This window comes from Ochotona curzoniae, unplaced genomic scaffold (genome assembly GCF_017591425.1).
Source record: "Ochotona curzoniae isolate NIBS_2020 unplaced genomic scaffold, NIBS_Ocur_1.0 patch361, whole genome shotgun sequence".
Taxonomy (NCBI): domain Eukaryota; kingdom Metazoa; phylum Chordata; class Mammalia; order Lagomorpha; family Ochotonidae; genus Ochotona; species Ochotona curzoniae.
Window position 1 is genome coordinate 1,131,292 of NW_024466930.1, and position 27,822 is coordinate 1,159,113.

Below are 27,822 nucleotides of genomic sequence, written 5' to 3' on the forward strand. Positions count from 1 at the left end.
CAAGAATCCAAATATCGCTCAGTGCCATGGATACTGTTTCCCTTGCCTTTATGAGATCTCGCTTTACCAACTTGTTGGAAGAATTAAGTACAATTCCCCACGTCATCCATCTTTTTCCAATAGTTGAAATATTTGGCTACAAATCATGGATTTGGCAGTCTACACAAGGTAATTGCAATTGGTGTCTTTCATCCGTGTAATATGAAGAGTAGTTTAATGTGAGTGTTCATTATACCATGTTTGAGAATGTTATTAAGGAGAAAAGTCATGATCAGGATTTGAAAAATTGATCAAAGAATGTTTTTTCTAAATTGAAAGAAAATTACCGTCAAACCTCCCGTGCCTTTTTTGAAAAGATCAAAAGTCAGTTCCAGGTGCCAACGATTAAATTACATTAATCCAGGAAAAATTCCCCTCGATATGTAAGATTATAATGAGATACTCAAGTATTTTAAATGAAACGCATTAGGAGGGGGAAAAAAACCGGCTGAAAACTCTAGCAGAAAAGCTGGTCCTAGGAAAACGTTCCTAGTTGATGGAAAAACAGTTCATGCAGGCTTGATAGTAGCCACCAATAGCTTTGCTCTGAGCCGCCCATTAGGCCTGACTTGTCCAATGAGAACAGCACTCGTGTTATATATTCGTTCACTTTCGGTTTCAAGGCAGGCAGTGTTCAGTTTAGACATGGCTCGCACGAAGCAGACGGCCCGCAAGTCGACCGGCGGCAAGGCCCCGCGCAAGCAGCTGGCCACCAAGGCGGCCCGCAAGAGCGCGCCGGCCACGGGCGGCGTCAAGAAGCCGCACCGCTACCGGCCCGGCACGGTGGCGCTGCGCGAGATCCGGCGCTACCAGAAGTCGACGGAGCTGCTGATCCGCAAGCTGCCGTTCCAGCGGCTGGTGCGCGAGATCGCGCAGGACTTCAAGACGGACCTGCGCTTCCAGAGCTCGGCCGTCATGGCGCTGCAGGAGGCGTGCGAGGCCTACCTGGTGGGGCTCTTCGAGGACACCAACCTGTGCGCCATCCACGCCAAGCGCGTCACCATCATGCCCAAGGACATCCAGCTGGCGCGCCGCATCCGCGGGGAGCGGGCTTAAATCGTCCTTCCTTGGAGCACCGCACCGTGAAAATCCAAAGGCTCTTTTCAGAGCCAATCACCTTTTCTGTAAAAGGAGCTGTGTACAGGTGTAGCTTTGGGTTTATTTGGCTATGCATGTGCTGCTGGACTACCTTCCCCTCATGCTTTAGTTCTGGTCCTTAAGTTCTGTAGTAGTTATCCAAATCTTTACTGACTTCATTGTTTTGTGGTGTCTTTATTACCAAGACATATTGTCCTGTCTACCTAGTTTTATGAAAATCTGTAGCGTTGCAGTCACCATTTGCTTTTTGGGGGTTAGTGTATTGTAACCAGGTTGCTAATTTATAAGTCAGTGAAAGTCTTGATATGTATCTTTCAATACATTCCCTCTCTGGCAAGTACCTGTTAGATCCGAGGTTGGGCACATGCCATTAAAATAGAAAAGACCAGCCTTGGGTGGAATTGTGAAGAGAATTATGAAGATATCTTAGGTTACCTCATACGCCACTTACTACCTACCTCCACTACTTCAAGAGTGTTCAGCGAGGGGAGGTCGTTTTTCTATTGACCCTGGAATGGGTTTCAATCCAATTTACTGCCACTTTCTTGGCAACTCTGGCCCGCATGCTTGTGACTGTACAGTCACCTCAGTATATCTGGGCACCTTATACATCAAAACGGCTTATCTTGTGTGACACTAGGATCTAATACACAAGTGGAATGTACCCTTGTTCCTCACACTAGACCTAAAGAACTGTGAGAGATACCAGTCTAGTTTGGACTGGCTCAAGTCACGTGATCCTGGCTAAGACAGCTTCAATTTACAGTAATTCAATTTCGTTCTTTCCTTTTTGCTCTTCTCCATTCTATTTTAAAGTCAGGGTATGGTTTTGACTAGTGTAATGATGTGCTTTAAAATATCATCTGTGGTATTTTCCATTTGAAATTTCTACATTCCCTTATTTAAAGGCTATTACATCCGCTTCTTGTATGCACACTTATTCTTTTTTCATGGAGTATAAAAAGATCTTCCCCCACCCCACAGCTGTAGGTATATTCCATAGTTGGCTTGTATCATGGCATGTGTTGCATTTCAGGGAGAAAAGCAGCCAATAGCTGTTGGGCATTCTGGGCGTGGTTAATACCAGATTTGTGTTAACTATACCAGTATGCTAGCAGTTTCTTATGCCATTCATTTTTATTAGTTTGTTTTGTTTTAAAAGGTATGTGGGAAAGGCGGGGATGCCTGGCCAGGGCAGGCAACTCCAGCTCCCCAGGCCAGGGTGACGCGGGGAATGGGACCTGTTGGAGTGGGAGCAGCTGAGGGTCTATTCAGCAGGGGAGGAATGACTTCTGGGAGGTTCCATGGGCCCAAACATTGTATTTGCAGGCAGTCCAGTGAGTTGAGTTGGACTGATTCAGAGGGACGAATCAGAAAGCATGTCTAGGTTAGGGCAAAGCACCTGCCCACATGGAAGACCTGGGTAGGCCAAAGTAGCATTGCTGATCACCTGTTAATGTATTCAAAACGGGTGCTAGGGGGCATGCTTGGCTGGGGTAGGCCACTGTACCTACCCACAAATGTCTGGGCAGGGCATGGGACACATCAGGCAGGGCCACAGCATTCACCAGAATGCGAAGAAATGGATCTGGGGGGCAGATTCTGTAGGCGATTGTGGGCTTACCCCTGGGGGACTGCAGCACCTGCTGGCTTGCATAAGTCCAGGGGTAGTGACTTGCTGAGCTAGCCTGGACTGTCACTCACTTGACAGGAATTCACTTGATACCTGTAGGAGTTGGGACTGGGAGGAGGCCTAGCTGGGCAAGGCTGTAGCATCTGCTGGCACATGAACTGAGGACAGACTATGCCCTGCAGGCTCGTGGCACCTACCAACCCTGGTAAGATCTGGGGTTGGCTGAGAGCCTGCCTGATAGGGGAACTTGGGTAATTTCTCTACAAAGCCTTAGTTCTCAGGGGAGTGGTGGGGGAAGAGGGCAGGCAAAGGAAGCATAAGAGCTGGGATAGGCCAGGTAAGGCTTTAGAATTCCTAAGCATTTGTCCGAGAAGAGTCTGGGATGACCACAGGCCAAGCCTCAATACCTGTTGGCACACGTGAGAGCCAGGAAAGGGTGGCACCTCACACAACTGGGCTAGGGTGCAATACCTGCTGGTGGGGGTAGATATTACGGGCTAGCCATATCAGGCATGTTTGCAGTACCTGCCAACATGAGCAAAAGCTCGGACTGAGAATGGGCCTGGTGGGGATACTCTGTGGACTCCCCTGCTGTATGCAGCTTCTACTGGTGAGCATGAGAGCTGGGGCTGTGGGTAGACTGGGCTGGGCAAGGCTGTAGCACCCATTGGCATGCAGACTGGGTCTAGGGGAGGGCCAGATTGAGTTAGTTGCCAGAACCCACTGGTACTCACAAGTGCCAAAATGGGTGTGGGCTAGGTTGGGCTAGGCGACAGCACTCACCCTGTCATATGAAATCATGGTGTGGGGGTAAACCAGGTTAGGCCAGGATGTAGCAGGTACCAGTGAGAGCTAAAATGGATGTGAGCCAGTTGGCCGAGGCTGCAGTACCAACTAAGTAAGTGCTAGGAATGGGGGCCAGCCATGTTAGACTGGGTTGCAGGACCCAGGGACACTCATAGGTTCCAGCGCTGGAAATGGGTCTGGTAGGGCAACGGTGGGCACTTCTCTGGTGGGTTGCAACTCCTGCTGGTGAGCATGAGAGCCAGGACTGGAGGCGAGCCAGGCTTGTAAAGGCCACAGCACCCATTGGCATATGGTGGACTGGGTCCGGGGGTGAGACTGACTGAGCTAGGCTTCAGCACCCATGGGTATTCATGAGAACCAGATAGGATGGGAGACAGATTGGGCTAGTTTGCAACATATGCCAGCCCATGCAAAAACTAATGCTAGAGGTGGGCCTAATAGTTACTGGAGGTTACTGGAGGTCTCCTAGATTAGGCTGCAGCATGCATTGATTCATGTGAAGAGCAGGCTTGTGGCGGACTCTGTTGGGTTAGCCTATAGTAGTAATTGTCTTTTGTGAGACATGGAGCTAGGGGCTGAATTGACCACACAGCTGCATCCACAAGTATGTGTATTGGCCGGTACAGGTGATGGAGCTAACCCTACCTTGCACTGGCTGGTGCACATTAGAGTCAGGTCTGAGGTCACCCCAGGAGAATTCTTGGGGGACACCCAACTAGATTTCTGGACTCAAATCCCAGCCAGAGGAAAAAATCATGAGATTTGTGGTTTGATTTTGCATGTATCAGGAATGGGCCTTCTCAGTTGCTGATGCATGCCCAGATGCACATGGGGGACATGCCTGTCAACTCCTCCAGGCCAGCAGAGGCCATTAAGTGCCTTGTCAGCGGATTGAAAACAAAATGGTTTGGACCTCTTTCCTGACCAAGCTTTGAAACATGTGCTTTGGGTCTGCTGTGGATGCACCGAGGTGGACTTGGTCAACCAGTGAATCTTGGAAAGATGTTCTCAACCCTGGTGCAACAAAGCCAGTGATGTCTCAGAACTATTAAATCACTCAAGTTAACACTGAGTTAAAACCTCAAAACACGGTCCCCCACACTGAAATCCCTAAGGTGTCATCAAATGAGTGTCTGCCATGCCCAGATACTGGATACAGTCTGACAAGAAGGAATGGTACTCTCACTTCCCCTACTGCAGATACAGGAGAAAAAAAAAATAAAGGAGAGAACTGAGACATTTGTCACATCCACCCTAACTGGAGACCCATGTGGGCATATATCCTTCTCAACTATGTTAATAGTGTTAGAAATAAGGTTTTAAAAAAAGTAATAAAACGAAAGCATTTAGTTTGTTTTAAAGGTATGCCATACAGTCATTTACCTAAAGAAATACAGAAATATGCATAGGGAGTTTGTGTGGACCCAGATAGGAATCCACAGATTTTCCCTTTTTTCCTAAGGCAAAGTTACAGGGAGAGAGATAAGGAGAGACAGAGAGATCTTTCATGTGCTGTTTCACTCCCCAAATGATAATTACATTCCAAGTTGGGACAGTAGGAAGCCAGAAGCTTCTTCCAGGCTTCCTACATTGTTGCCGATCCCAAGACACTTGGGCCATCCTCTATGGCTTTACCAGGTCTTTAGGAGGGAGCTACATGGGAAGTAGAGCCTTTGGGACTTGACCTGGAAGCCATAAGCGTTTATATCGTTTCTGCATCTGAGTGTTGTTATTTACTTGATAGTGCAGATGGAATGTTTATGCTCAGCAGTCATAGTTCCACTTCAGATAAATTTAAAGGAGATGTCTGAGGGGATTTTGTCCCATTTGCACTCACGAGAAGTTCATTTCTAGCAGGAAAATAGCACCAATGGAAAGGAACAAAGAACAAAATTTGTTAATAAGTGAATGTTAACAGATTTACAGGCATATAAGAATGCAAAACTACCTAAAACCTTAGAATCTCACACAGTGTAGCAGAATAAAGAACAGTAAGCTATTTTGCTTTCTCAGGAGACAAGCCACATATCAAGACAATTGCCTGCATGTCTCATGAGAGTATTCAAAATTCATGTCACAAGTACACCTATTCACTTAGAGGTTACTTGGCCTCCAATCTTGGAAGTTTTCTCTACAGTGTCAAAAGTAGACGGTGAAGGGCTGGCCAGGTGGTGTGCATACTACTCCTCTGTGGTGCTGGTATCCCATATGGGCGCAGGCTGTACTCCTGCTGCTCCACACCCCATCCAGTTCCCTGCTGGGAAAGCAGCTGAGGATGGCTCAGTCCTTGGGCTCCTGTACCCTTGTGGGAAACTTGGAAGAAACTTTTGATTCTTAGCTTTAGACTGGCTCTGCTATGGTTATTCTAGCCATTTGGGAAATAAACTACCAGATGGAAGATCTCTGTCTCCCCTCTCTTTCTTGTAACTCTGACTTTCAAGTAAAATTAATAGTGAATGTTTTTATTATTTATTTATTTTAAAGATTTATTCATTTATTTTATTTTTATTTAAAGCTTTATTTATTTATTGGAAAGTCAGATATACAGAGATGAGGAGAGACAGAGAGGAAGATCTTCCGTCCGATGATTCACTCCCCAAGTGAGCACAATGGCCGATGCTATGCTGATCTGAAGCCAGGATCCAGGAACTTCTTCCGGGTATCCCACACGGGTGCAGGGTCCCAAGGCTTTGGGCCATCCTCGATTGCTTTCCCAGGCCACAAGCAGGGAGCTGGATGGGAAGTGGAGCTGCCAGGACTAGAACCAGCACCCATATGGGATCCTGATACGTTCAAGGTGAGGACTTTAGCCGCTAGGCCATGCCGCCGAGCCCAAGATTTATTTATTTTTATTGGAAAGGCAGATATACAGAAAGAAGGAGATATATAGAGAAAGATCTTCCATTCACAGATTTACTGCCTAGGTGGTCGCAATGACAGGAGCTAAGCTGCTCTGAAGCCAGGAATCACAAATTTCCTCCAGATCTTGCGTATAGGTGAAAGGTCCCAAGCTTTTGGCCATTCTCTACTCCCCACAAGAAGGGACCCGGGTGAGAATCAGAGCAGCGAGGAAACAAACTGGCACCCATATACACACTGAGCCAACATTCAGACACTGAGCCATTTTGCCTGGCCCATAATAACGTTTAGGAATTTGAAATCTAGACATCATTCCAAGCACTATCATGAATTATTCCTTTGAATGTAACAAAACATCCCCCCTCCTTCTTTTTTTTTTTTTTTTTAAGATTTGTTTATTTTAAAGGCAATGTTATAGCAAAAGAAGGAGAAACAGATCTTCTATCTTCTGATTTGTTTCCCATTTTATTTGAATGTCTACAATAAATAGGTCTGGGTCAGACCAAAATCGGGGATTTCTGGAACTTCAAATAATAAAAACATTCACTAAGCATATGCACACACTGAGTACAGTGACCCAAGGACATAGGCCATCTGCATTGCTTTCCCAGGCACGGCAGCAGGGACTTGGATGAGCTGGACAGCAACAGAGACTTGATTGATTGCCAACATGAGATACCTGTGTTACAGGGAGTTTAAGTCACTGTGTCACGATGCTGCTCCCTTCAGTCTAAATTGTACTCTCATGTACATTTAAAGCAAGTAGATTGAATCCACATTGCTGACACAACTTGTGTTTGTATATTGAGCTCTCTGTGTGAGAGATTGGTTAGCTCAGTGATATGATGTCAATTGATTGGGCAAATTCGTATCTGCGGAGAGATACGGAGACTGTTACAACCTGTCAGCAAGTAGGGTTCCAATCAGACCGTGCACTTCTGAGTCATAGAATGCTTCTTACTGCTTTAGGATAGACATCTTCCTGCCCGCACTCTCTCAGCTTTCTCTGGAGAGAGTCTCTGTCAGCATTCTCCGGGTAGCATATGCACACAAGTGTAGGAGGCCGTATTTACGAGGGTGGCTGAGCCACGCCAATACGGCCACTGGAAAGTCTCATGATAGGGATCTGCAGCCAGGTGTGCCTGGGATGCTGGGCAGCACAGTATAGTTGGGGGCTTCACAAGTCACAGAGGGGACGGTGTAACTTTCAATACAAGGTCAAAAGCTTGAATGCCAATAATAGGGCTGCTGATGGAAATCCTAGAATCCCAAAGGTCAGCAAAAACTTCTGTAGCAGTAATCCAGGCATGAGCACGTTCCAGCTCTCAAAGCTCTCAAACCTCGCCGCCCACATGGAGGCTCAATCTGTTCAGCCAGTCCACTCCTACTCACAAACTAATCTTGAAATCACCAGCACAGACTCACCTGGCATGTCCTGGGACATATCAACAGTTTCTGACCCCCAGTGCTTGTAACGTGATTAGACCTGTAATTGTGAAACCCTCAAATCATTGTAGTTCTCTTGGGCCCGCATATAAAATAGCACTGTTTTGATATTCAACAATTTCCATATGGCCCTTTGAAATAACAACTAATTTCAATTTGTAATTCTTTTTTCCTTCATTATGATAGTGAATATATTGAATTAGGTAGGCCTAAATATTTGCAAATCTGTGTCATTAAACAAAATATCTATCATGTTTATAGGAAATATTTCTGGGCCTGGCATGGTAGCCTAGTGGCAGAAGTCCTCATTGTGCATGGCCGGCATTCCATATGGACGCTCGTTTGCATCTCAGCTGCTCCACTTCCCTTCCTACTCCCTGCTTGTGGCCTGGGAAATCAGTGGAAGACAGCACAAAGCCTTGGGACCTTGCATCTGTGTGCGTGGGAGACTCTGAAGAAGCTCTGAGCTCCTGGCTTCGGATTGGCTCAGCTCTGGGCATTGTGACCACTTGGGGAGTGAACCAGCAGATGGAAGAGCTTTCTCCCTGTATCTCCTTCTCTCTGTAAATCTGAGTTTCCAATAAATATAAAATAAAACAAAATAAATGCTTTCAATATCCTGAGATTTTAGGAGACCAACACAGAGGACTGCTTACTTGTAATTTGTCTCTGGAGGAGCTTTTTAACTTACGACAGTTTACTCACCTACAAAATGAAGAAAATAGGGGATTATTTAATAGTTGAGTGTGGGGGTGAAGAGCATTTAACACTTGCTAGCATTTTGACCAGTACATAGCATATTGTAATAAACCTGTGTTTCTGTTATTATCTTACTATTATTATTATTTGAGATGTGATTAAAAAAAAAACAGAGGAAAAGAGGAAAAGGCAGATTTGAATCATAGAAACATGTACAAAAAAAAAAAGTACCTACAGTTCTTGCAGGCTATTTCCCACTTTTTTGTACTGTGGCAATAATGTATCTATAATGTGAGGGAAACGATATATGTGAGGTAACCAAGGAAGATTATATATATGCTTAAGTTATCTTATTTTTTCTTAAAAGGTAGCTGTATTTATTTTTATTTGGAAGATAGACTTATAGAGAGGAGATAGAATGTCTTCGGTCTGCTGGTACACTAATTGGCCACAATGACTGGAGCTGAGCTGATCTGAAGCCAGGAGCTCAGAGCTTTTTCTGGGTCTCCCTGGTGAGTTAACGGTCCCAGAAATTTGGTCTGTGTTCTACTGCTTCCCCAGGCCACCAGCAGGGAGCTGGATTGGAAGTGAAGCAGCCAAGACATGGACTGTTGTTGGACCCGGTGCAGTGGCTTAGCGGCTAAAGTCCTCGCCTTGAACATGCTGGGATCCCACATGGGCGCAGATTCTAATCCAGGCAGCCCTGCTCCCCATTCAGCTCCCCTGCTTGTGGCCTGGGAAAGCAGTCAAGGGCAGCCCAAAGCCTTGGGACTCTGCACCCATGTGGGAGACCTGGAAGAAGCTCCTGACTCCTGGCTTTGGATCAGCTCACTTGAGGTCAGTTGGGGAGTGAATCATCAGACTGATAATCTTCCTCTCTGTCTCTCCTCCTCTCTGTATATCTGACATTCCAATAAAAATAAATAAATTAAAAAAAAACAAAAGATGCTGGTGTCATAGGGGAGGGGATAGCCCTTTGAGTCTTGCTGCTGGCCCAGATTATGTTATTAAGTCTATTAAAAGCTATTGAGATGCATCCAAATATTAAAAACAGATTCTGGGTTACAAATAAAAAGCACTATAAATAATTCATTTGCAATACAATGATTGACTTAGCAGGTGAGATGCATTTCATAATGGTTCACCTGGATTTGTTTCCCAGCATTGCTTTCTTATTTCATTCTCTTGTTGAAACAAAATTTATGAAACAGAAATTAATGGCTTGAGTGTTTGGGTTCCTGCAAGCCTCAATGGATGATCTGGATGGAATTCCAAGTTCCCTTCTTTGGTCCGCTTGGCTTTTGAAGTAATTGAAGAAGTTCATCTGCAAGAAATCTCTGTTTTCTCTCCGCATGTCTTGTAATGAATCAGGAATTTTAACCCTTTTTTTGAGGTAGTGGTGGTTTGGACATCACTTTGGATGCATTCATCCCAGTTCAAAATATCTTTGAGCTCCAGCATTGCTTCTAATTTCACTTTCCTGCCATGCATGCCTTGGAAGGCAGCAGGTGATGGTTCAAGTGTTTGGGTCCCTGCTATCTACCTGAATGATCTAGATTTATTTCTATGATTAAGTATTTGGGGAGTAATTCAAAAGATGAATGATCTGTCTTTGTTTCAGTCTCTATTCTGCAGTGCAAATAACTGAAAGTAAAATAAGAAATAAAAACCCTTTTGAGTGCTAACTTTGTATTGCCCTACACCCTGATTTGACTTTACTTATTTATTTGTTTTTATTTTTGATGATTTTTTTTACAAAGTTGATCAGTGTGAGGAGGGTCAAGGGCTAGAGGAAGGTGGATGGACCATTATTTCCACATTCTCTTTTTTTCCTCCTGTATCTGGGAGAAGGAGGTTGATAAGGGGAGAAGCTACACCCAGCCTCCTGTCCATCCCAGGGTCACTGATGTGGGCATGCCTTGAAGGTCCTGCTCAAGGGGGTTAGATAGTTCAACAGTTTTGAATTGTTGCCATTCTCGCATCTCCAGGTATGATGAAATCTCTCCAGAATTCACTGGTTGACATAGTCCACCTTAAAGTCTCCACATGCCTAGATAGTCATTGCCACCACTTGGCTGGGGTAGTTGATTGATTGCTTTGTCATCCATCCTCTGTTATGGTACCAGGTGTCCTCTGCAGGTTCCAATGTATTGCCATATAATTCATGTGCAACTGCATATATTATTCGCTGCTCTAAGCCACAGAGGAAGCCTTGACACAGCCTTGACACGGGCAATCCACAAACAGGCCATGAAACCTGCAATCCTATCCATAGTTGGTCCCAAAATAAGCCTCATTGGAAGTGATGCCAGACCTGATTTTTGTGTGTGCTTGCCAGTTTAGGATCTCTCACCCGTATCAGCCTATTCACACACTGGTTGTTGCAATTGCTGGGTCAGTTCTGGTTCTAGCTATGTCTTCTACACAAATCAATGAATGTTGCAGCCCAATCCTATCCTGCCCACCACACACTTGACCCTCACATAAACCAGTGGGAGCTGCAGCCTAATTGAAACAACCAGCAATAACCCCCACCAGGTCTGCCCGCTGCTCTGGATTCTATGTTTGCCAGTATGTACAACAGACTGGTCTAGTCTGCCCCACATCCCATTCATCTCTTATACATGTCAATGGGCAACCCAATCAGCCCCATTATCCAGTCCACATTTGTGTCAGTGGGTGCCATGCCTGTCCCTGATTCTCAGGCTCAGCAGTGTGAGGGGCAAAGCAAGTAGGAGGTGCCTGCTGATTTCCTACTGTTCCCACTCCCACTTTCAGATGTGTACTTTCCAGATGATTCTTCAGTTTAGCTTGACAGAATTTGCCACCCCCTCGGGCCAACATATGCCAGCTGATGCTGCGGCAAAGCCCAACAAACCCACATCCACTCTGGCTTACGCATGCACCAATTGGTATTGTCAACCCAGCCTGGCTATCTCCTTGATCCAAGTCACATGCAGGTCAACAGGTGTTGTGGCCCTGCCCAGCTTGGTGTACCCACAGCTCTCACACTCACTGTGGGAGTAGTGGCCCAGCAGGGGAGCCTTCTGCAACCTCCCTACCAGCTTTCCCCCTTCTCCACTCTAGACTCTTGTGTGGTGGTTAGGCTCTGTGGCCCAGTCCGGCAACGCCTGTCTCATTTCAGCATTTGCCAGTGGGTGCTGTTGCCTGTCTTGGTATGGCCAACTCCCAATCCCAGTTCACACTGGTCGGGACTATAGTTTAGCCCATCCCAGCCAACTACTAGTCCCAGCCACAATGTAAACTGGCTAGTATTGCTGCCCAAACTGGCCTGATTCACATACTATTCTGGTTATCAAATTTGCTAATGGGTTATATAAACTGGCCTAGCCTGGCTCACCCCAGAGCCAAATGTATGCCAGTGGGTTCCATTACCTTGCCTTGTCTGGGTTGCTTCCTATCTTCATTCCTGCACTCATCTGCAGGGACTGTGTTTTGACAGAGGGATTCCCCAAGTTCTTCCTTCAGAACCTCTCTCAGTGCCAGATCTTGTCTTCACCAGTGGGTCCGTGGGCCAGCCCTATTTAGTTCACCTCCTGCCCTAGCAGGAATACTGACCTTTCCTCACTTGCCCTCACCCATTCTGGTTCTTATTGTTGGGTGCCACATCCCAGTTAAATCTGGTCCATACCCAGACACAGCTCAGGTATGGATCAGCAGGGACAGGGACCTAGTCCAGCCCACCCTACTCCAACCACGGTTCTCACCTGTATCAGTTGTTGCTGGAGTCTAGCCAAGTCTGGTGTAGCCCAGATCCAGTCTAAGGGACACTGCAGCTATGTCCCGACCAAATAACAGTCCCCTCTCTGCTTTTGGAATAAGCTCTACCACAAAGGCTTCTGCCAAAATGGTAACCTTTTGTCCTGTGAGTATAAGATGTTGAAATAGACAGTTGAGCACAAAATTTAACGTAAGAGCTTCACCAATTATAGCATCACACTGCAGGCAGAATGCCTGTCACAATATTAAATGTTCCTGATATTAAGTCCAGTTATTTTTGGAAGACTAGTACAGTGGATCTATGAGTATTTGTCCTAATTTTGAGTCCCAAGGTCATGGTTATGTTGATCACAGTCCTTACAGTTCAGAGGGTCTGAATCCAGGACGGCACAGACAGTGCAACAGCAGCCACCATGGTCACCAGGAAGATCACAGTGATGATGATGGGGCCAAGTTCATGCTGCATCCGGTGCAGGATAGAAGAGTGTACTTGCCTTCAGTGTCCCTTCCAGTAGTCATTTGGCTGGATTGGAGTCCCAAATGGGACTTGCTTCCACTTCCCTCAGAGCCCGAATCGGGTTCAAAGTCACTTTCCTGCGAGTCAGAGGAACCAGTCCCTGAGGAGGATCGATTCTGGGTTTCAGAATCTGAGTCATTTGAAGTTGTTTGGTCCATGGCACAGTGAAATAATGTATTTACAATTGAATAGATTACCTGTACCAGGAGCTCCAAAAAAAGGAGCAGGATTTCTCTAACACAGACTCTCATTTAAAAGGAGGACACGTTTACACCGGGACAGAAAGATTGTTACAGGGTGGGGGAGGGGAAATCTGCTGGGCCCTACAAGGGGAGCAATTCCTAATAAAGAAGTCCCAAATGAGGCCCAATGACTGGGCAGGCAGCTACCTGACTTTGTGGTGTTGTGCCCAGTTTTTGAGATCCTCAGAAATCACCAGGAGTTTGAAGTAGATCCAAGTGCACAAGGATCATTTATTCAAGCTTGGCACATCCGAACCAGGGTTCTTGTCTGAGAGCAAGTCCTCAAAAGCTTGGGAAGAGGCAATTCACAACACCCTGCAAGGTGAGGGGAAATACCACACATTCCTTACCCATCTCAGTGGGACAGTCATGCCTCCAGCAACCACCTGTGAGATAACCAGATTTAGGTGGGCCTTGATTCATGAGAATTGGGGCCAATCGGTGCCAAAGGTCATATAGGCTCACATAGGCTGTTTGGCCTGCAAACTCACTCAGTTGTTAGCAGCACTGATCCATGTACAAATGGTTGGGATTTTGATACTCAGCCTGCTCTCATCCCTGGCTTATGCAAACCAGTAGGTGTGCTATTCTAGTCCATTATGACCTGTGTTCCAGCCTGGTTTTCACACTTGCCAGTGAGCTCAGTTTTGCTCAGTCCTGCCCGGTCCACCTCCTTCCAAAATGATGCCACACACTTGCCAACGTATGGAGCTACTAAGCCCAGCCTGCCCAGCACCCAGACTGGATCACGAACTTACCATCAGGAGCTGTGACCTACCAGGGGAGTTTCCCGGTTCAGCCAACTCCCAACCCAGATCTCATGCATGACAGGTGGTCCTAGGCTCTTGCCACAGGACCCTGTCAGTTCTACACCAGAATCTCCAGGGTTTTGTGGACATTCTGGTGAGCAAACTGGCTGCATACTGATAATTATCTTTTTAAAGGTAGATTGTGAAAGGACAGTGTGGGTGGCTGTTTCTACTTCTCTGCAAGATAAAGCAACTGTAGGTCCGAAAGTTTCATCTGCTCTTTGGTGATCATTTCTGGTTGTCAAAATCAGCTGTTGGTGGGAGTCATATAAGGGTGTGGATTTGAGGGAGCTATCATAACCTAATGCAGGGAAAGTAGGGTAAAATGGCAGATAGCGACAAGATCGGTTTTTACTTAGAATGAAATGATAGGCCCACACAAGGTAATGTGTAGTACCACATCAAAATCACTTTCATTACTGAATCATAAACAAGAGATGTAATTAGCAGCTACTACTGCAGGAATCTTACAGGAAACTCGTCCTAGTTGTCATGTAAACATATGGTGGGCGCCAGTCAAAAACCCTTAACTTTTGTAGTAGCACCGCCGAGCTATGTATAGTACTGGAAGCATTTCGGGTTATTAGCTCCTACACTTTCTGTAATGAATACTGCGCCTTAAGTTACAAGCCCTAAATACTAAGAAGCTAGGTGTTACACAACTGCCTTGTTAGAACTTTCACCCGAAACAAAATGATGAAAATGAATAGTGTTAAAGATCAGTCACAGCAGTTTTCAAGACAAAGTGGTGGCTCTGAAAAGAGCCTTTGGATCTTCACGGTGCGGTGCTCCAAGGAAGGACGAGTTAAGCTCGCTCCCCGCGGATGCGGCGCGCCAGCTGGATGTCCTTGGGCATGATGGTGACGCGCTTGGCGTGGATGGCGCACAGGTTGGTGTCCTCGAAGAGCCCCACGAGGTAGGCCTCGCACGCCTCCTGCAGCGCCATGACGGCCGAGCTCTGGAAGCGCAGGTCCGTCTTGAAGTCCTGCGCGATCTCGCGCACCAGCCGCTGGAACGGCAGCTTGCGGATCAGCAGCTCCGTCGACTTCTGGTAGCGCCGGATCTCGCGCAGCGCCACCGTGCCGGGCCGGTAGCGGTGCGGCTTCTTGACGCCGCCCGTGGCCGGCGCGCTCTTGCGGGCCGCCTTGGTGGCCAGCTGCTTGCGCGGGGCCTTGCCGCCGGTCGACTTGCGGGCTGTCTGCTTCGTGCGAGCCATTTGGGAAGCCTGCAGCAGCCACAAGGAGAGACTGAGTGCGTTCCGCACCGTTCTCCCTTTAAATATACTGAGGGACATTCTTATTGGCCTCTCCACTTTAAAAACTCCCGCGGAGTAAGGCCAGTGGCTGCGGCGAGGATGACGTGGTGCTGACGCACTGAGCTCTCATTGGATGAATTGCTTCCGGCCCCAAACCCGCCCCAGCTCGAGCCGCAACTGACTGCTTCTCCGCGCATGTAACGGTTGGCACCAAATGCTGGCAACCACTTGATGGCGATTTTGATAGTGTGAGTCTTCCTGGAGTGTAGCTGGGACCCCTTCGGACACCTGGACTGCTGTTTTCTAGTGGGATCTGCGATTTTACCCTACAGGGCTGGACACCTGGGAAATGACAAAGTGCCTAGGTAGTAACTATTGACCCTCTGAAAATACTATTCAGAGTTCTCTAGGTTCTGGAAACAAGCTTTGCCGCTGTCCTGTTTCAGTAATGACCCCCGGGCACAGATAATGGATTCCCATTAGCTTTGGGGTATACGCAAACCTCACGACCCTTAGACACTGCGAATTCTGACTTTTCCTTAATCCCTGTCTCTCCCTGTCGGACAGAGTTGCAGAGCATGCAAACCAAGGCGGCTGGCTGATGGTAACCGAGAATTCTTCCCCATAATTGCCCTGCGACTGTGGGAGACGAGTTATGTCAAAGGTGTATTTTCACGTAGGCAATGGCTCAGAAAATTAAGTCGAAGTGCACGGGGAAATGGAAAGGCAAATCGGAAAACCTGGGGCGTATTTCAGCGCTTTTTCAGAAAAAGTGGTGGCTCTTAAAAGAGCCTTTGGTTGTGGTGCACTGCTTTCTGCGCCGTTTTACTTGCCCTTGGCCTTGTGGTGGCTCTCGGTCTTCTTGGGCAGCAGCACGGCCTGGATGTTGGGCAGCACGCCGCCCTGCGCGATGGTCACGCGGCCCAGCAGCTTGTTGAGCTCCTCGTCGTTGCGGATGGCCAGCTGCAGGTGGCGCGGGATGATGCGCGTCTTCTTGTTGTCGCGCGCCGCGTTGCCCGCCAGCTCCAGGATCTCAGCCGTCAGGTACTCGAGCACGGCAGCCAGGTACACGGGAGCGCCCGCGCCGACACGCTCGGCGTAGTTGCCCTTGCGCAGCAGCCGGTGCACGCGGCCCACGGGGAACTGCAGCCCGGCCCGGGAGGACCGAGTCTTGGCCTTGGCGCGAGCCTTGCCTCCCTGCTTGCCGCGTCCAGACATGGCGATGGCTCTGAGGTTCAGCTAAACCCAAGATGCCCAGCACCCGGCAGCTGCACAGTTATACTCTGCTCTGGTTTCGTAAAGTAGCCTATGGCAGCGTCCGGATGCCACGTCCAGCCAATCACAACGCAGCTGTGAGAACAGGCTGCCTCTAGTTTGCATAGGACGTCTGCCGCCGTAGGGCGGTCCTGTCTGAGGCGAGGATACTGATAGAGCCAAGGGGAGCTCAGCATCCCGTCGTAGCCTATCAGCAGGCAGCGAAGCCAGCAAGCCAATGAAAACCCACATATCTACAATCCTCATTTGCATGTTCAGCGCAGAAATAGGCTGGTGGCGCACGGACCTCCGCACTCTGACTTCTTCTCCTGGAAGACAGATTTGAGTCTTGCAGCCACGATGCCTGAGCCAGCCAAGTCCGCTCCTGCCCCGAAGAAGGGCTCCAAGAAGGCGGTGACCAAGGCGCAGAAGAAGGACGGCAAGAAGCGCAAGCGCAGCCGCAAGGAGAGCTACTCGGTGTACGTGTACAAGGTGCTGAAGCAGGTGCACCCGGACACGGGCATCTCGTCCAAGGCCATGGGCATCATGAACTCGTTCGTCAACGACATCTTCGAGCGCATCGCGGGCGAGGCGTCGCGCCTGGCGCACTACAACAAGCGCTCGACCATCACGTCGCGGGAGATCCAGACGGCCGTGCGCCTGCTGCTGCCCGGCGAGCTGGCCAAGCACGCCGTGTCCGAGGGCACCAAGGCCGTCACCAAGTACACCAGCTCCAAGTAGACGCGTGCTTGGGCACAATTCACCCCAAAGGCTCTTTTCAGAGCCACCTACACAGCCTATGAAAGATCTGTAACATTGTTAGTTTGAGTTTGCGTTAGTAGGATAAGCTAGGTTTGTGTCATACAGCAGTTTTTTTTATGATAAGTGTATTTTGCAAGTCTGAATTCACCCACCATTATTTCTTGTAATTCCAAGTACTGATGTTTTAGGTTTTGTGAATTTTCCTTTTCGTATGCCTCATCGCTACCTTTTTCACATGTCTGAAGTCCTTGCATGAACTGTACATGTTAATTGTTAGACATCTTTTCCTCAGTGAGTACAGCCTTAGTTTGGCAAATGTATTCAGAGTAGAGGCAGCCTGTTTTTGAGCCTGCTTCCTGATTGGCTGGATTTTCCATCCGGTCGCTGCCATAGGTTAATTTACAAAACTGAAGCAGAGTATAATAGCTTGAACAATTTGGGTACCTTTATGAAGAATGGAGCAGATAAAGACCTGGGCAGCCCCTTTTTAGAGTTTCACTTGTCGATAAACCTGGAAACACTTTACCACCCAGGTGTATTCCATTCCATTTATTTCTCAAGACTCATTTACTCCTCTCCACTTTTATTTTACCTCTGCTTGTTTTATAGTTTTTTTTTTTTCCCTTGGCGCTTCCACTGCAGAGTCATGTTATGTAGATGAACTTTCGTAGCTTTGTCCTTCTGACTGAAGCTTAGGATAGTAGCTGCCTGATGGGTGGTTTAGGCAGGACGGAGCTCTTCTGAATGCGTTCTCTTTCTTGGTCGCTAGGGAAAACGACTTCCGAAGTGGACAGCACTGCAGATCCTGAAACAGTTCCTTCATGTTCTGATTCCAGTAACTTCTAGCTTCCACTAGGGAGCCTTACAAAATTCACAATCTATGGAATGTTTTGGTATGGATTTCAAGATCTTTTTTGCACCAAAGAACCTTTTGTCTCAGTCTCCAATGAACATGTTCTAATACTGTTAATGTAGCCAATTTCTGATAAGTTCAACTGCTTCAAATTTCTTGCATTTATATGTCTATGCTTGATTTTATTTTCGGTAATCCTTGAAATATAGATGGTGGAGGACGGCTGGCATTTCCTTTCCAATTTGTTGTTGCCTGCTGGCTTTTGTAGCCATTTGGGAGAGTGAACCAGCAGATGGAAATCTCTTGCCCTGATTTGTAAATAGATTCAATAAGTTTAAAAAAAAAATAGGGAGTTGTTTAAACCTGGCTCTACCTACAATGAAATATTATGGGAAATAACACACCCCAACTAAAATACATTCAATAGATAGTGTCTGCAAAAACATAAATGGCCAAATAATGTATTTACATTTATGTTATTTGATTCTTTAGTATACACATACATAAGCGTAGTGAAAAAAGTCACGAGAAAGATCAGGTAAACTTTCATAGCAATGTAGTACTTCAGTAAAAGAAACAACTCCTCTGGAGAATTTTCTTCAAAATTCTCAGTGTGTAGTTAAGCTGATTATGCATACTAGGTTTTTGATACAATACATACAGGAAATTCTTTAACTACAATTCCTGGATAAAGAAGAAAAATAAGCTTGAGGTATCCTAGCATTAAAGGAGAAAGAACTCTTTATGACCCCCCTGGTGAGTCATGGGACTCTAAGCTTATGGTTTTGAAAACGTTGGCTAGTTATCTCAGAGGATCACCTGGGACAATTTCCCAGGATAGTACATTATGATGATAAAGGTTAGATAACAGGCAAGCAGTTGTAAGGTTTATTAAGGAAAAAACGAGCTGTGGGGTCATGATGGCCTCTCCTGGGAAAACAGGCTTGAGGACCAGTGGTTAGTGGCATATCCGTAACAGCTGAACAGGTTTCTCAGCTACTGGAATGAAGTAGCAGGAATCCCAGTCTGGAGGTAAAGAAAAGCATGTATGCTGGAGATTCATTTTCTCACCATCCACATAGAATCATGGCAGCAACACGTACTCACACTTCAACCCAACTCCATTTTCCTTGTCAAGCCCACTTTGACAATTCAGATGTAGGCTGCAGTAATACACTGGTTTTTTAAATTGCACCGTTTGGAATACCCTGTTTCCATGATTAGAGCTTCTTGCATTTATAAAAGCCAGGTTTTAAAGCCCTTGCCGTGTTAAACGTAAGCATTTGGGTCTAATTTATGCAGATAACATAACAAAAGAGCTCTATAACGACACACCCTCACAGAAGCTTCTTGTTGCTTACGTAACACGAAGCTCCCTCTACCACACTGTTTTGCTCACTTTAGACCCCTCTTTCTTCCAGCTTTTCATTCCCCAGAACAAAAAGTCATGTCAGACAGAAACGCAGTTCCACCCTCATTCAGACTGAGCCTTTGTTCTGCGCCCGCCATCTTGCGCCTGTCACTGACCGTACGCCGAGCATGCCTGCAGCAATAGGCTCCCGGGAATGTCAACCCTCGCTTGGGACAATAGCAGAAGGGCCAAATTTCCCTTTATAAAGATTAGGACAGGACAAAGTTCAAAGCTGCTTCTCCTGAGTTATCTAGCCATAGGACTTATGATTTAGTGTTAGCTCTTTTTCATGAAATCGTGGCGGCCCTGAAAAGGGCCTTTGGTTGATAGTTCGGGGTTGCAGGAGCAGCTTTAGCCGCCGAAGCCGTAGAGGGTGCGTCCCTGGCGCTTGAGCGCGTAGACCACGTCCATGGCGGTGACGGTCTTGCGCTTGGCGTGCTCGGTGTAGGTGACGGCGTCGCGGATGACGTTCTCCAGGAAGACCTTGAGCACGCCGCGGGTCTCCTCGTAGATGAGGCCCGAGATGCGCTTGACGCCGCCGCGGCGCGCCAGGCGGCGGATGGCGGGCTTGGTGATGCCCTGGATGTTGTCGCGCAGCACCTTGCGGTGGCGCTTGGCGCCGCCTTTGCCAAGGCCCTTGCCTCCCTTGCCGCGACCAGACATGCTTGCTACTGCGGACTGCAAACAGCAAGTAGCTAACGAACACAGAACATCCCTTTATATGCCGGGATTGCGGACCTGATTGAGAACAGGCTGTGTGCACTGGCTCCGCCCTTCTGGCTGCAGTTCCCGCCCCTCGCGCTCAGCGCGATGACGTCACAATGCGCTGATTTGGCGCGCTCTCAATGGATTGGATCTGCCTAAATCGTTCTTTTTCACCTTTGAGTTTTTCAGGGCATTCTGGCAGTCAAGATGAAGAGATTCACGGTTCTTGGAGATTATGGTTAGGCGCGTTTGGACGCACGGGAACCCCTGCCGCTAAGCCCCGAAGCGGCGGCCTTGCCTGCGCTCAGCCCCGCCAGGTCCTGCACCTCTTCTCTGCACCCGGTTACTAGTCAGTGTGTTGCTTTCGTTATGTCCGCTTATGTTTTCCCCTTTGGTGTCGGTAATTTTATTGTAAAGACTTTGCAGCATGTGATTAAAAAACTTCCATTTTTTGTTAATCACTCATTTGAATACACAGCTGTTTTTATTTCAGTGCGTTGTTAGGGACTGCACTCTCAGGAAGCAGAGTGGCGCAGCGGAAGCGTGCTGGGCCCATAACCCAGAGGTCGATGGATCGAAACCATCCTCTGCTAACTCTTTTCTGTTTGGTTTAGGTTAGTTTTCAGGTAAAACGGGAAACTGGTTATTTAAATGTTAAAAAAAAATTGTACTAAAAAAAGTTATGTTTTGAAAATAAATAATCGTGAAGTTTTAGGGTACCTGTGAGTAAAGTGCACTATCCAATGATTAATTAGTTTGTTCTGTCAACATGTCCAGATTTCTTTTGGTTTCCCAAGAGGCAGTGTCACTGTTGCCAGGTACCAGGTCGGTTCCCTGTTACTCTGTGAAACCAGGGAAATGTTGAAGAGTTCAAGCCGGTGGAGGGCAGTGTGGGAGACCAGGAACAGGGCCTTTGTTTCTCTCTGGACTCAGCACTCTTTGCCAAGTAGTTAATGTGGTGGACTGGAAATCCTTTAAAGCTGATTTGCCAAGATTCCTGACGATTGCCAGTCTTCATCTTGGAAGTAAGACCAGTACTTTGGAGTGCTAAATTGAATGACCAGCGTTTTAATAGGACATGGAAACAAGTGGGGACAGCTACTGCTTTGTCTGCCCTTACCCTACTGTAAGATCTCTAACTAAGGCTCTTTTACTTGTTAAAATATATACATTGATGATTTTATAGTTCTCAGACAGAAAAATAAATATTTCAAATGGATATAATCACTGTGCTAGAAGCTAAGAAAAAAAGATGTTGCCTAGTCTATGTTTTTAAATTTAATTTAATTTAATTGGCATATGCTTTTATTTATTTTTAAAGATTTATTTTTATTGGAAAGGAAGAGTTACAGAAAGAAAGACAGGCAAATAGAAAGAGCCTCCATCTGCTTGTTCACTCTCAAGTGGATGGCTGCAATGGTTGGAGCAGAGCGAATCTGAAGCCAGAAGCTAGGAGCTTCCTGTGGGTCTCCCACGTGGGTACAGGGTCCCAAGACTTTGGGCTGTCGTCTACTGTTTTTCCAGGTCACAAGCAGGGAGCTGGATGGGAAATGGGGCAGCCAGGAAACAAACCAGTACCCACATGCGATGCTAGCCAAGGCATATGCTTTTAAATAAGTCAGTGTGTATGGTGTAAGGCAATGTTTTGTGAAGAAGATTATAGCATCAGTGCGGTGGGAGCTTTAAAATGACTTTTGAAAGCAAGTTTGTTTTGGTACATAAATTGTGAAAGCCATGTATAGTTTTTCCATAATGTAAGTTTTGCATGAACTTTCTGAAGTTTCCCATATTCACAGCAGGAAGAGGAGGATGTTGTGGTCAGGCCATACATAGCTAATGAAGGGGCTCATAACTACTGCTGCTTTGTGTCTTTTCATTCATTATGTGAGAGCCTCTGCAAGCTTCTCTCTGCCAGCCCTGAAAAGCTCAGGGTCCGACCTTGGGCCTTGGGTCCATCGGGACCACGCCGGAGGGGAATCCTGGGAAGGGAAGGTGCCTTGGGCAGGTACAATGAGCTGGCTTGTTCAGCAATTCCAAACCCTCATTAGGCTCAATTCTGAGGCTCTGAAAAAAACGTGATCTGGAGTTTCAGTTTTTCAGTTTGCAAAACAAAGGAGCAGCACTGGGACCCCAGCATTTATTTTACTGATTTCTAAAGCAAGACCACACCAATTATTATAAGTTCCGACAATACTACCTACTATATTGACCATGTGGCCTAACGGGTAAGGCCTCTGATTTCTGAGTTTGGGTCAAAAGATTGAGGGTTTAAATCCCTTTGTGGTTGGTCATTTTCGGATCAAGTTCTGTGTCAGGTCTAAAAACTCAGGCACTGCTAGGCTGGGTTAAACTGAAAACAAGGGAAACTCAGTTTCTTCTCACTGATGATCAAACTGGAAAGAACCATCCAGCACATATTTACTCCCTAAATGTTTGCCCAGTTTTTAACTTTCATTGCAGAAATTTCAGTTTCGTGGACTTAGAATGCCCTCTTTTCAAAGCAAAAATTTTAGATCTGCAGCTCGGGCCTCTGCAGACATTGTGTTAGGTCTGTGCATTTTGCCTGAGAACCAGCTCAGAGCTGCTTCACCCACACTGAGTCCCCAACGCCTGCGTGATCCACGCAGATCCTGCCACTGCCTGACTCACCTTTACTGGTTTTCACTCTTTCTCCACTTCTGTGCTGTGACATTTTTGCCATCACAAGAACAAGAACCACTGAACTTGTGATTCTCCATGACAAAGCAAAGTCCAGTCTGCACTTGGAAGTAGGGAAAAGCAGTCCCTGACATCTTTTTTAGACCACCAGTGAGGCCTTGGTGTGGCTGTGTGCTGACTTGGAACTCCCCCCTGAGCCCTGGTCGTTGCTCAGAGCACCCACCGGTGCAGCTGTCCTGTGGCACTGGGGAGCAAGATGGAAACAGGAATGTGCATAATCATGTGTGAGTGAGGGGAAAACCAAGCTCATGGCCAAATAGCAAAACCAGTAATGGTCCCCTCTCTCTGGCCTGTATGCGTTACTGCTGCCTCTTCACCAACTGCAACTAGAATTCTGCCTTTTCTGTCACTTTCTAGATAAGCCTTATTGGAGTAGTTACTCAGAGACCTTCAGAGTTAACCGAGGCTTCACCAAGAATTTGGTCTGCCTGCTTGTGATAAGCTGATAAGCCCAACTTTGCTCACACTGTGTTCCTTTTGGACCTTGGAGGGAGAGAGTCGGCAATCTTGAATCTAGAAACACAAAATAGCACAGAGGCCAAGGCAGCGACCGTGTATAAGTCCTCTAGGAGACTAACTATAAAAGGTGAAGACAAAGTGCATGTCACACATAACCAACATTTTCCGGTTTTTAAAATTATTATTTTAAAAGGTTCATTTATTTTTATTGGAAAGGCAGATTAACAGATATAAGGAGATGCAGAGAGAAAGATCGTCCATCCACTGATTCATTCTCCAAGTGACAGGAGCTGAACTGATCCAAAGCTAGGAACCAGGAGCTGCTTCTGGGTCTCCCATGCAGATGCAGGATCCCAAGGCTTTGGACCTTCCTCCACTTCTTTCCCAGGCCACAAGCAGAGAGCTGGAAGGGAAGTGGAGCAGCTGGGATATAAACTGGCACCCATGTGGGATCTCAGCGCATGTAGGGCAAGGATTTTAGCCACTAGGGTACCGTGATGGGCCCTTTCCAATTATTTCTACACAATACTACAAATACTCTTCTAGTATTTGCAAATGCAGAGCTTATCCCTAGGTATGTATATATGGTATCAATGATACTTGAGATTTTATGTACTATCTGTTGTACATTCCACAACAGGCAAATACTTGTACTTGCCCTGGGAATAAAGTCATCACAGTAGACATTCCTGAGTTAAAGTGTAAGTTAAATAAGTTAAAACTTTTCATATAAATTGGGTCTAGTACAATGGTTTGATTGGCTAAGCCTCTCTTCAAGTGCCAGGATCCCATATGGGAGCTGATTCATGTCCCAGCTGCTCTACTTCCCTTCTAGCTCCCTACTTGTGGCCCCGGGAAAGCAGCAGAGGATACCCCAAAGCCTTTGGACCCTGTACCCATGTGGGAAAATTAGAAGAAGCTCCTGGTTCTTGGCTTTGGATTAGTTCAGCTATGGCTGTTGTGTCCATTTGGTGAGTGAGCCAGTGGATTGAAGATATTTGTCTCTTCTTCTCTCCACAAATCTGATCTGCCTTTCCAATAAAAATAAATTAATCTTAAGAAAATAACAATCCTCAGCGGTAGGCAACTGCCTAGTTTTCATTGTACCTAGGTGAGTGTTACACTCCTGGGAGAAAAGCAGCTGATAACTGGCAGGCATCCTGGACCTGGTTAATGCCAAATTTGCATTAACTATACCAGTGTGCCAGCATAGTTGCCTTTTTTTTTTTAAAAGATATGCATTAAGAACTTGCATTTTTAAACATATTTGTTACTCAATACCATGTCAATTAATTCCATAATGTTGTAAATTGATGTTGATGTTATGTTGTGGCTTTTAATTGATCGGGATGATATTCTGCCAGCTCTGCTTTCAGACCAGAGATGGTCTCCCCAAGAAACCATTGAATTTATCTTGACAATAAGATGCTGGACTCTATGCTTGCAATGAAAGAATCTTAACTGAATTTGAACTATAATACTGCAACAAGGTTGAGGAATCCACCATAGGGGGAAGAATACGGGAAGGGGTTGGGGGAATCCCAGAGCCTATGAGACAGTGTCACATAATGCAATGTAATCAATAAAAAATAATATAACAAAAAAAATCTACCTTTCCAATAAAAATAAATAAATCTTTTTTAAAGAATTAAAGATAGGTGAGGGGCAGACACCAGCGTGCCAGCAGATGAAGTCTGGGGACCTGCGCCTGAGAGGGCCCTGGGACGGTATCACACAGTACTGGAGAAATGGGCTTGGGGATTAACATGCTTGTGGGCAGGTGGGGTTGTGCATTGCACATGCAAGGAGGTATGGGAGGTGTGGGAGGAAGGACTCTGAGGGAGAATGTGACAAATGAGGAATGACTTCTGGGGAACTTCCACCAATCAGGCTATTGTACTTTGAGGTAAATGAAGGGGTAAGAATGAGTGGTTTGGAGAAGGGAAATTTCAGGGCCAAATACACCCATCCACATGGGAGACTTGAGCTGGGATTGTTGTTATCAACCACCACCTACTGGTGGACACAAAATCCATGGCTGGGTGGGGAGGGGCTTGCCTGGCAGGGCTCAACCACAGTACCCACCAGTGAGTGGACAGGAGGTGGACCATGTGAGGCTGGGCCATGACACTAACCAGTATTCAAAAGAACTGGGTCCAGAAACAGATTCTAGGGGGATTTTATGGGCTCACTCCTGTGGGACTGCCATATCAGCTGGTTTTTTTTAAGGGATGGGAGTAGTGATGGGTTGAGCTGGGCATGACAATGGGACTCATCAACATTCATGGTTTCAGGGTTGGGAACAGGTCGGGCTTTTCCAGGCTGTAGCACCAGCAGGCATACTTAAGAATCAGGGTGTGTGGAGTGAGCTGAATTGCAATATCCACCAGCACACACAAAGGCCGACACTGGGGCAGACTATGCCAGGTAAAGGCATAACACCTGCTGGTGATATGAGATCTGAGTCTGGGAATGAGCCTAGTGGGGGAACTTGGGGAACTCCCCTGGTGAGCCATAGCTCCCACTCGGAAGCATGTGAGCCGCTGGGTGTTGGTCAGACCAAGCAAGGCTGGTCCACTTGCCAACAAGTGCATGGGTTGGTTCTGGCGGTGGTGGTGGTGATGAGCAGACCAGGCAGGGCTGTGTCAATCCTTAGCACATTGCCGTACAGGAGCCAGGATGGGGTGTGGGCCATGCTAGGCTAGGCTATCACACCTACTGGTTTACATGAAAGCCAGATATGGGGCAGGCTGGTCAGGGCTAAGCTATAGTACCCATCAATAAATAGCTGGGACTAGGCTTGGGCCAGGTCAGGCCAGCCTGCAGCATTTGATGGCAAAGGCCAAACTGGATAATGGGTTATGCCAGGCAGGATTGCAGCAACCACTGGCACCTGTAAGATCTGTGGTTGGGAGCGGGCCTGGTCAGGGAGTTGAGACACCCCAGCAAGGCTCTGGTTCACACTAGTGAGTAAGAGAGCTAGAATGGGGTCACTAAACTGGTCTGGTCATGGCTGCAACATCCTTTGGCATGGTGTAGACTGCGTCTGGGTTGTCCCAGACTGGGCTCGGTTCTAGCACTCACTGATATAAACAAGAGCCAGGGTGGGTGTATGTTAAGAGCTACAGACTTAGACTTGTTGGCCTACCTGACAGCCTGCTGCATTGCAAAGCCTGCCTTGGGCAAACAGGACCACAGCAAGTAGGATATTACGGCTAGAACATCCCATGCAAAGCAAGTGGAACAGAACCTCCACCCTTGTTCCTGTTCAAATAATTAGTTCCTCCCCTGTTTCAATATAGATGATTAGTTCCTTCCCTGTTTCAATGAAGATAATTAGTTCAAGGAAACCCCTCCCCTTCTCCTCCTCCCCTAGAGAAGGTATATATATGAGGAGTAAAATAAAGGGCATGGGCACTCTTTTCACCAAGTACGTGTGTCCGTGTGTTTCTTGGGCCAGCAGCCCGGGGGCTAGCAGCCTGGCATTCCCAGTCCACCCTCAGGGTTTGAGCATCATGTCCTGCAGGTCAGGACAGGTTTAGGAAAGGCTAGGCTAGGTCTTGGCACCTGATGAATCACATGAAAGCTGGGTTAGGCAGGATTGGGATATAGAACCCAACAAGAGCCGTCATGGGTATGGGCTGGTTGGGTAAGGTCGCTGGACCTTCCACGACAGGAGATTGGCCAAATCAGGCTAGTCCAAGAACCCCCTGGTGTGTGTGAGATCTGCAACGGGGAGGTGATCTGATACAGGAGCTTGGGGGACTCCTCTGTCAGGACACAGTCCCTGCAGCTGAGTGCAAGAATCAAGACTCAGCAACCCAGACCAGGCCAGGTTATTGTGTCAACTGGCAAACTGTGGGTCAAATCTGGATGTGTGCTAGCCTGGACTAGTTCATAAAACCCATTAGCAGATCTGATAACTAGGACAGGGTGCAGGACAAGCTGGGTTGAGCCGCAACACCAGCCAGTTCACATTAGAGTTAGGACTGGGGCTTGGTTGGGCTGGACTCAGGCTGTAAAATCAACTAGCATGAGTTGGGACTGGAGGTAGACTGGGCTGAGTCAGGCTGCAGTACCCACTGAAGTGGGTGCCGAGGTGAAGTGGGCCATGATCGAATGGGTTGCAGCACCCACCAGCATACCTAAGACCTGGGTAGGGGGAGAGGCAAGCCTGATAGGGAGTGCTGTGAGGACTCCCCTGCTGGGCCACGACTCTGGCTGGTGAACGTGAGGGCTTGGGTTAGGGGCACACCAGGCTGGGAAGGGCCATAGAACCTGATGGCTTGCTTGTGAGCTGGTTTAGGGAAGCCAGGCTGGACTAAGTGACCAAATCCACTGGTGCATGCTTGAGCCAGAGCAGTAAGTGCAGGATGATCAGGATTTGTTGCAACATTGGCTAGCAGGTGCTAGGCCTGTGAGGCAAGTCCTATCAGGCTAGATCACAGAACTACCTATAAAGTACAAGATCCAGGACTGAGACTGCACATAGTAGGGAAAATGTGGTTACCCCTC

At 47.1% G+C, this 27,822-nt stretch overlaps 3 protein-coding genes and 1 non-coding gene across 4 annotated transcripts in view; 3 read left to right on the forward strand and 1 right to left on the reverse strand.

Moving 5' to 3' along the window:
- Window positions 1-20,106, reverse strand: part of LOC121167282 — a 47,523-nt gene extending 27,417 nt beyond the window's left edge. The window contains exons 1-5 of the mRNA XM_040996724.1: window positions 19,803-20,106; window positions 16,017-16,024; window positions 15,422-15,448; window positions 14,778-15,115; window positions 7,141-7,155 (exon numbers count right to left, since the gene is read on the reverse strand). Coding sequence (XP_040852658.1) covers window positions 7,141-7,155; window positions 14,778-15,115; window positions 15,422-15,448; window positions 16,017-16,024; window positions 19,803-20,088 — 674 coding nt within the window. The 5' untranslated portion in view covers window positions 20,089-20,106. The remainder of the gene's footprint in view (window positions 1-7,140; window positions 7,156-14,777; window positions 15,116-15,421; window positions 15,449-16,016; window positions 16,025-19,802) is intronic.
- On the forward strand, window positions 664-1,471 carry LOC121167284 (histone H3.1). Its single transcript, XM_040996726.1, has one exon. The coding sequence runs from the start codon at window positions 685-687 to the stop codon at window positions 1,093-1,095; it is 411 nt and encodes a 136-aa protein (XP_040852660.1). The 5' UTR covers window positions 664-684; the 3' UTR covers window positions 1,096-1,471.
- Window positions 16,722-17,141, forward strand: LOC121167288 (histone H2B type 1-C/E/F/G/I). Its single transcript, XM_040996731.1, has one exon. The coding sequence runs from the start codon at window positions 16,760-16,762 to the stop codon at window positions 17,138-17,140; it is 381 nt and encodes a 126-aa protein (XP_040852665.1). The 5' UTR covers window positions 16,722-16,759; the 3' UTR covers window position 17,141.
- Window positions 20,107-20,651: 545 nt separating the features above from the next.
- TRNAM-CAU lies at window positions 20,652-20,723 on the forward strand. Its single transcript has one exon. It is a non-coding gene; the product is annotated as a tRNA-Met (tRNA).
- Window positions 20,724-27,822: the final 7,099 nt, after the last annotated feature.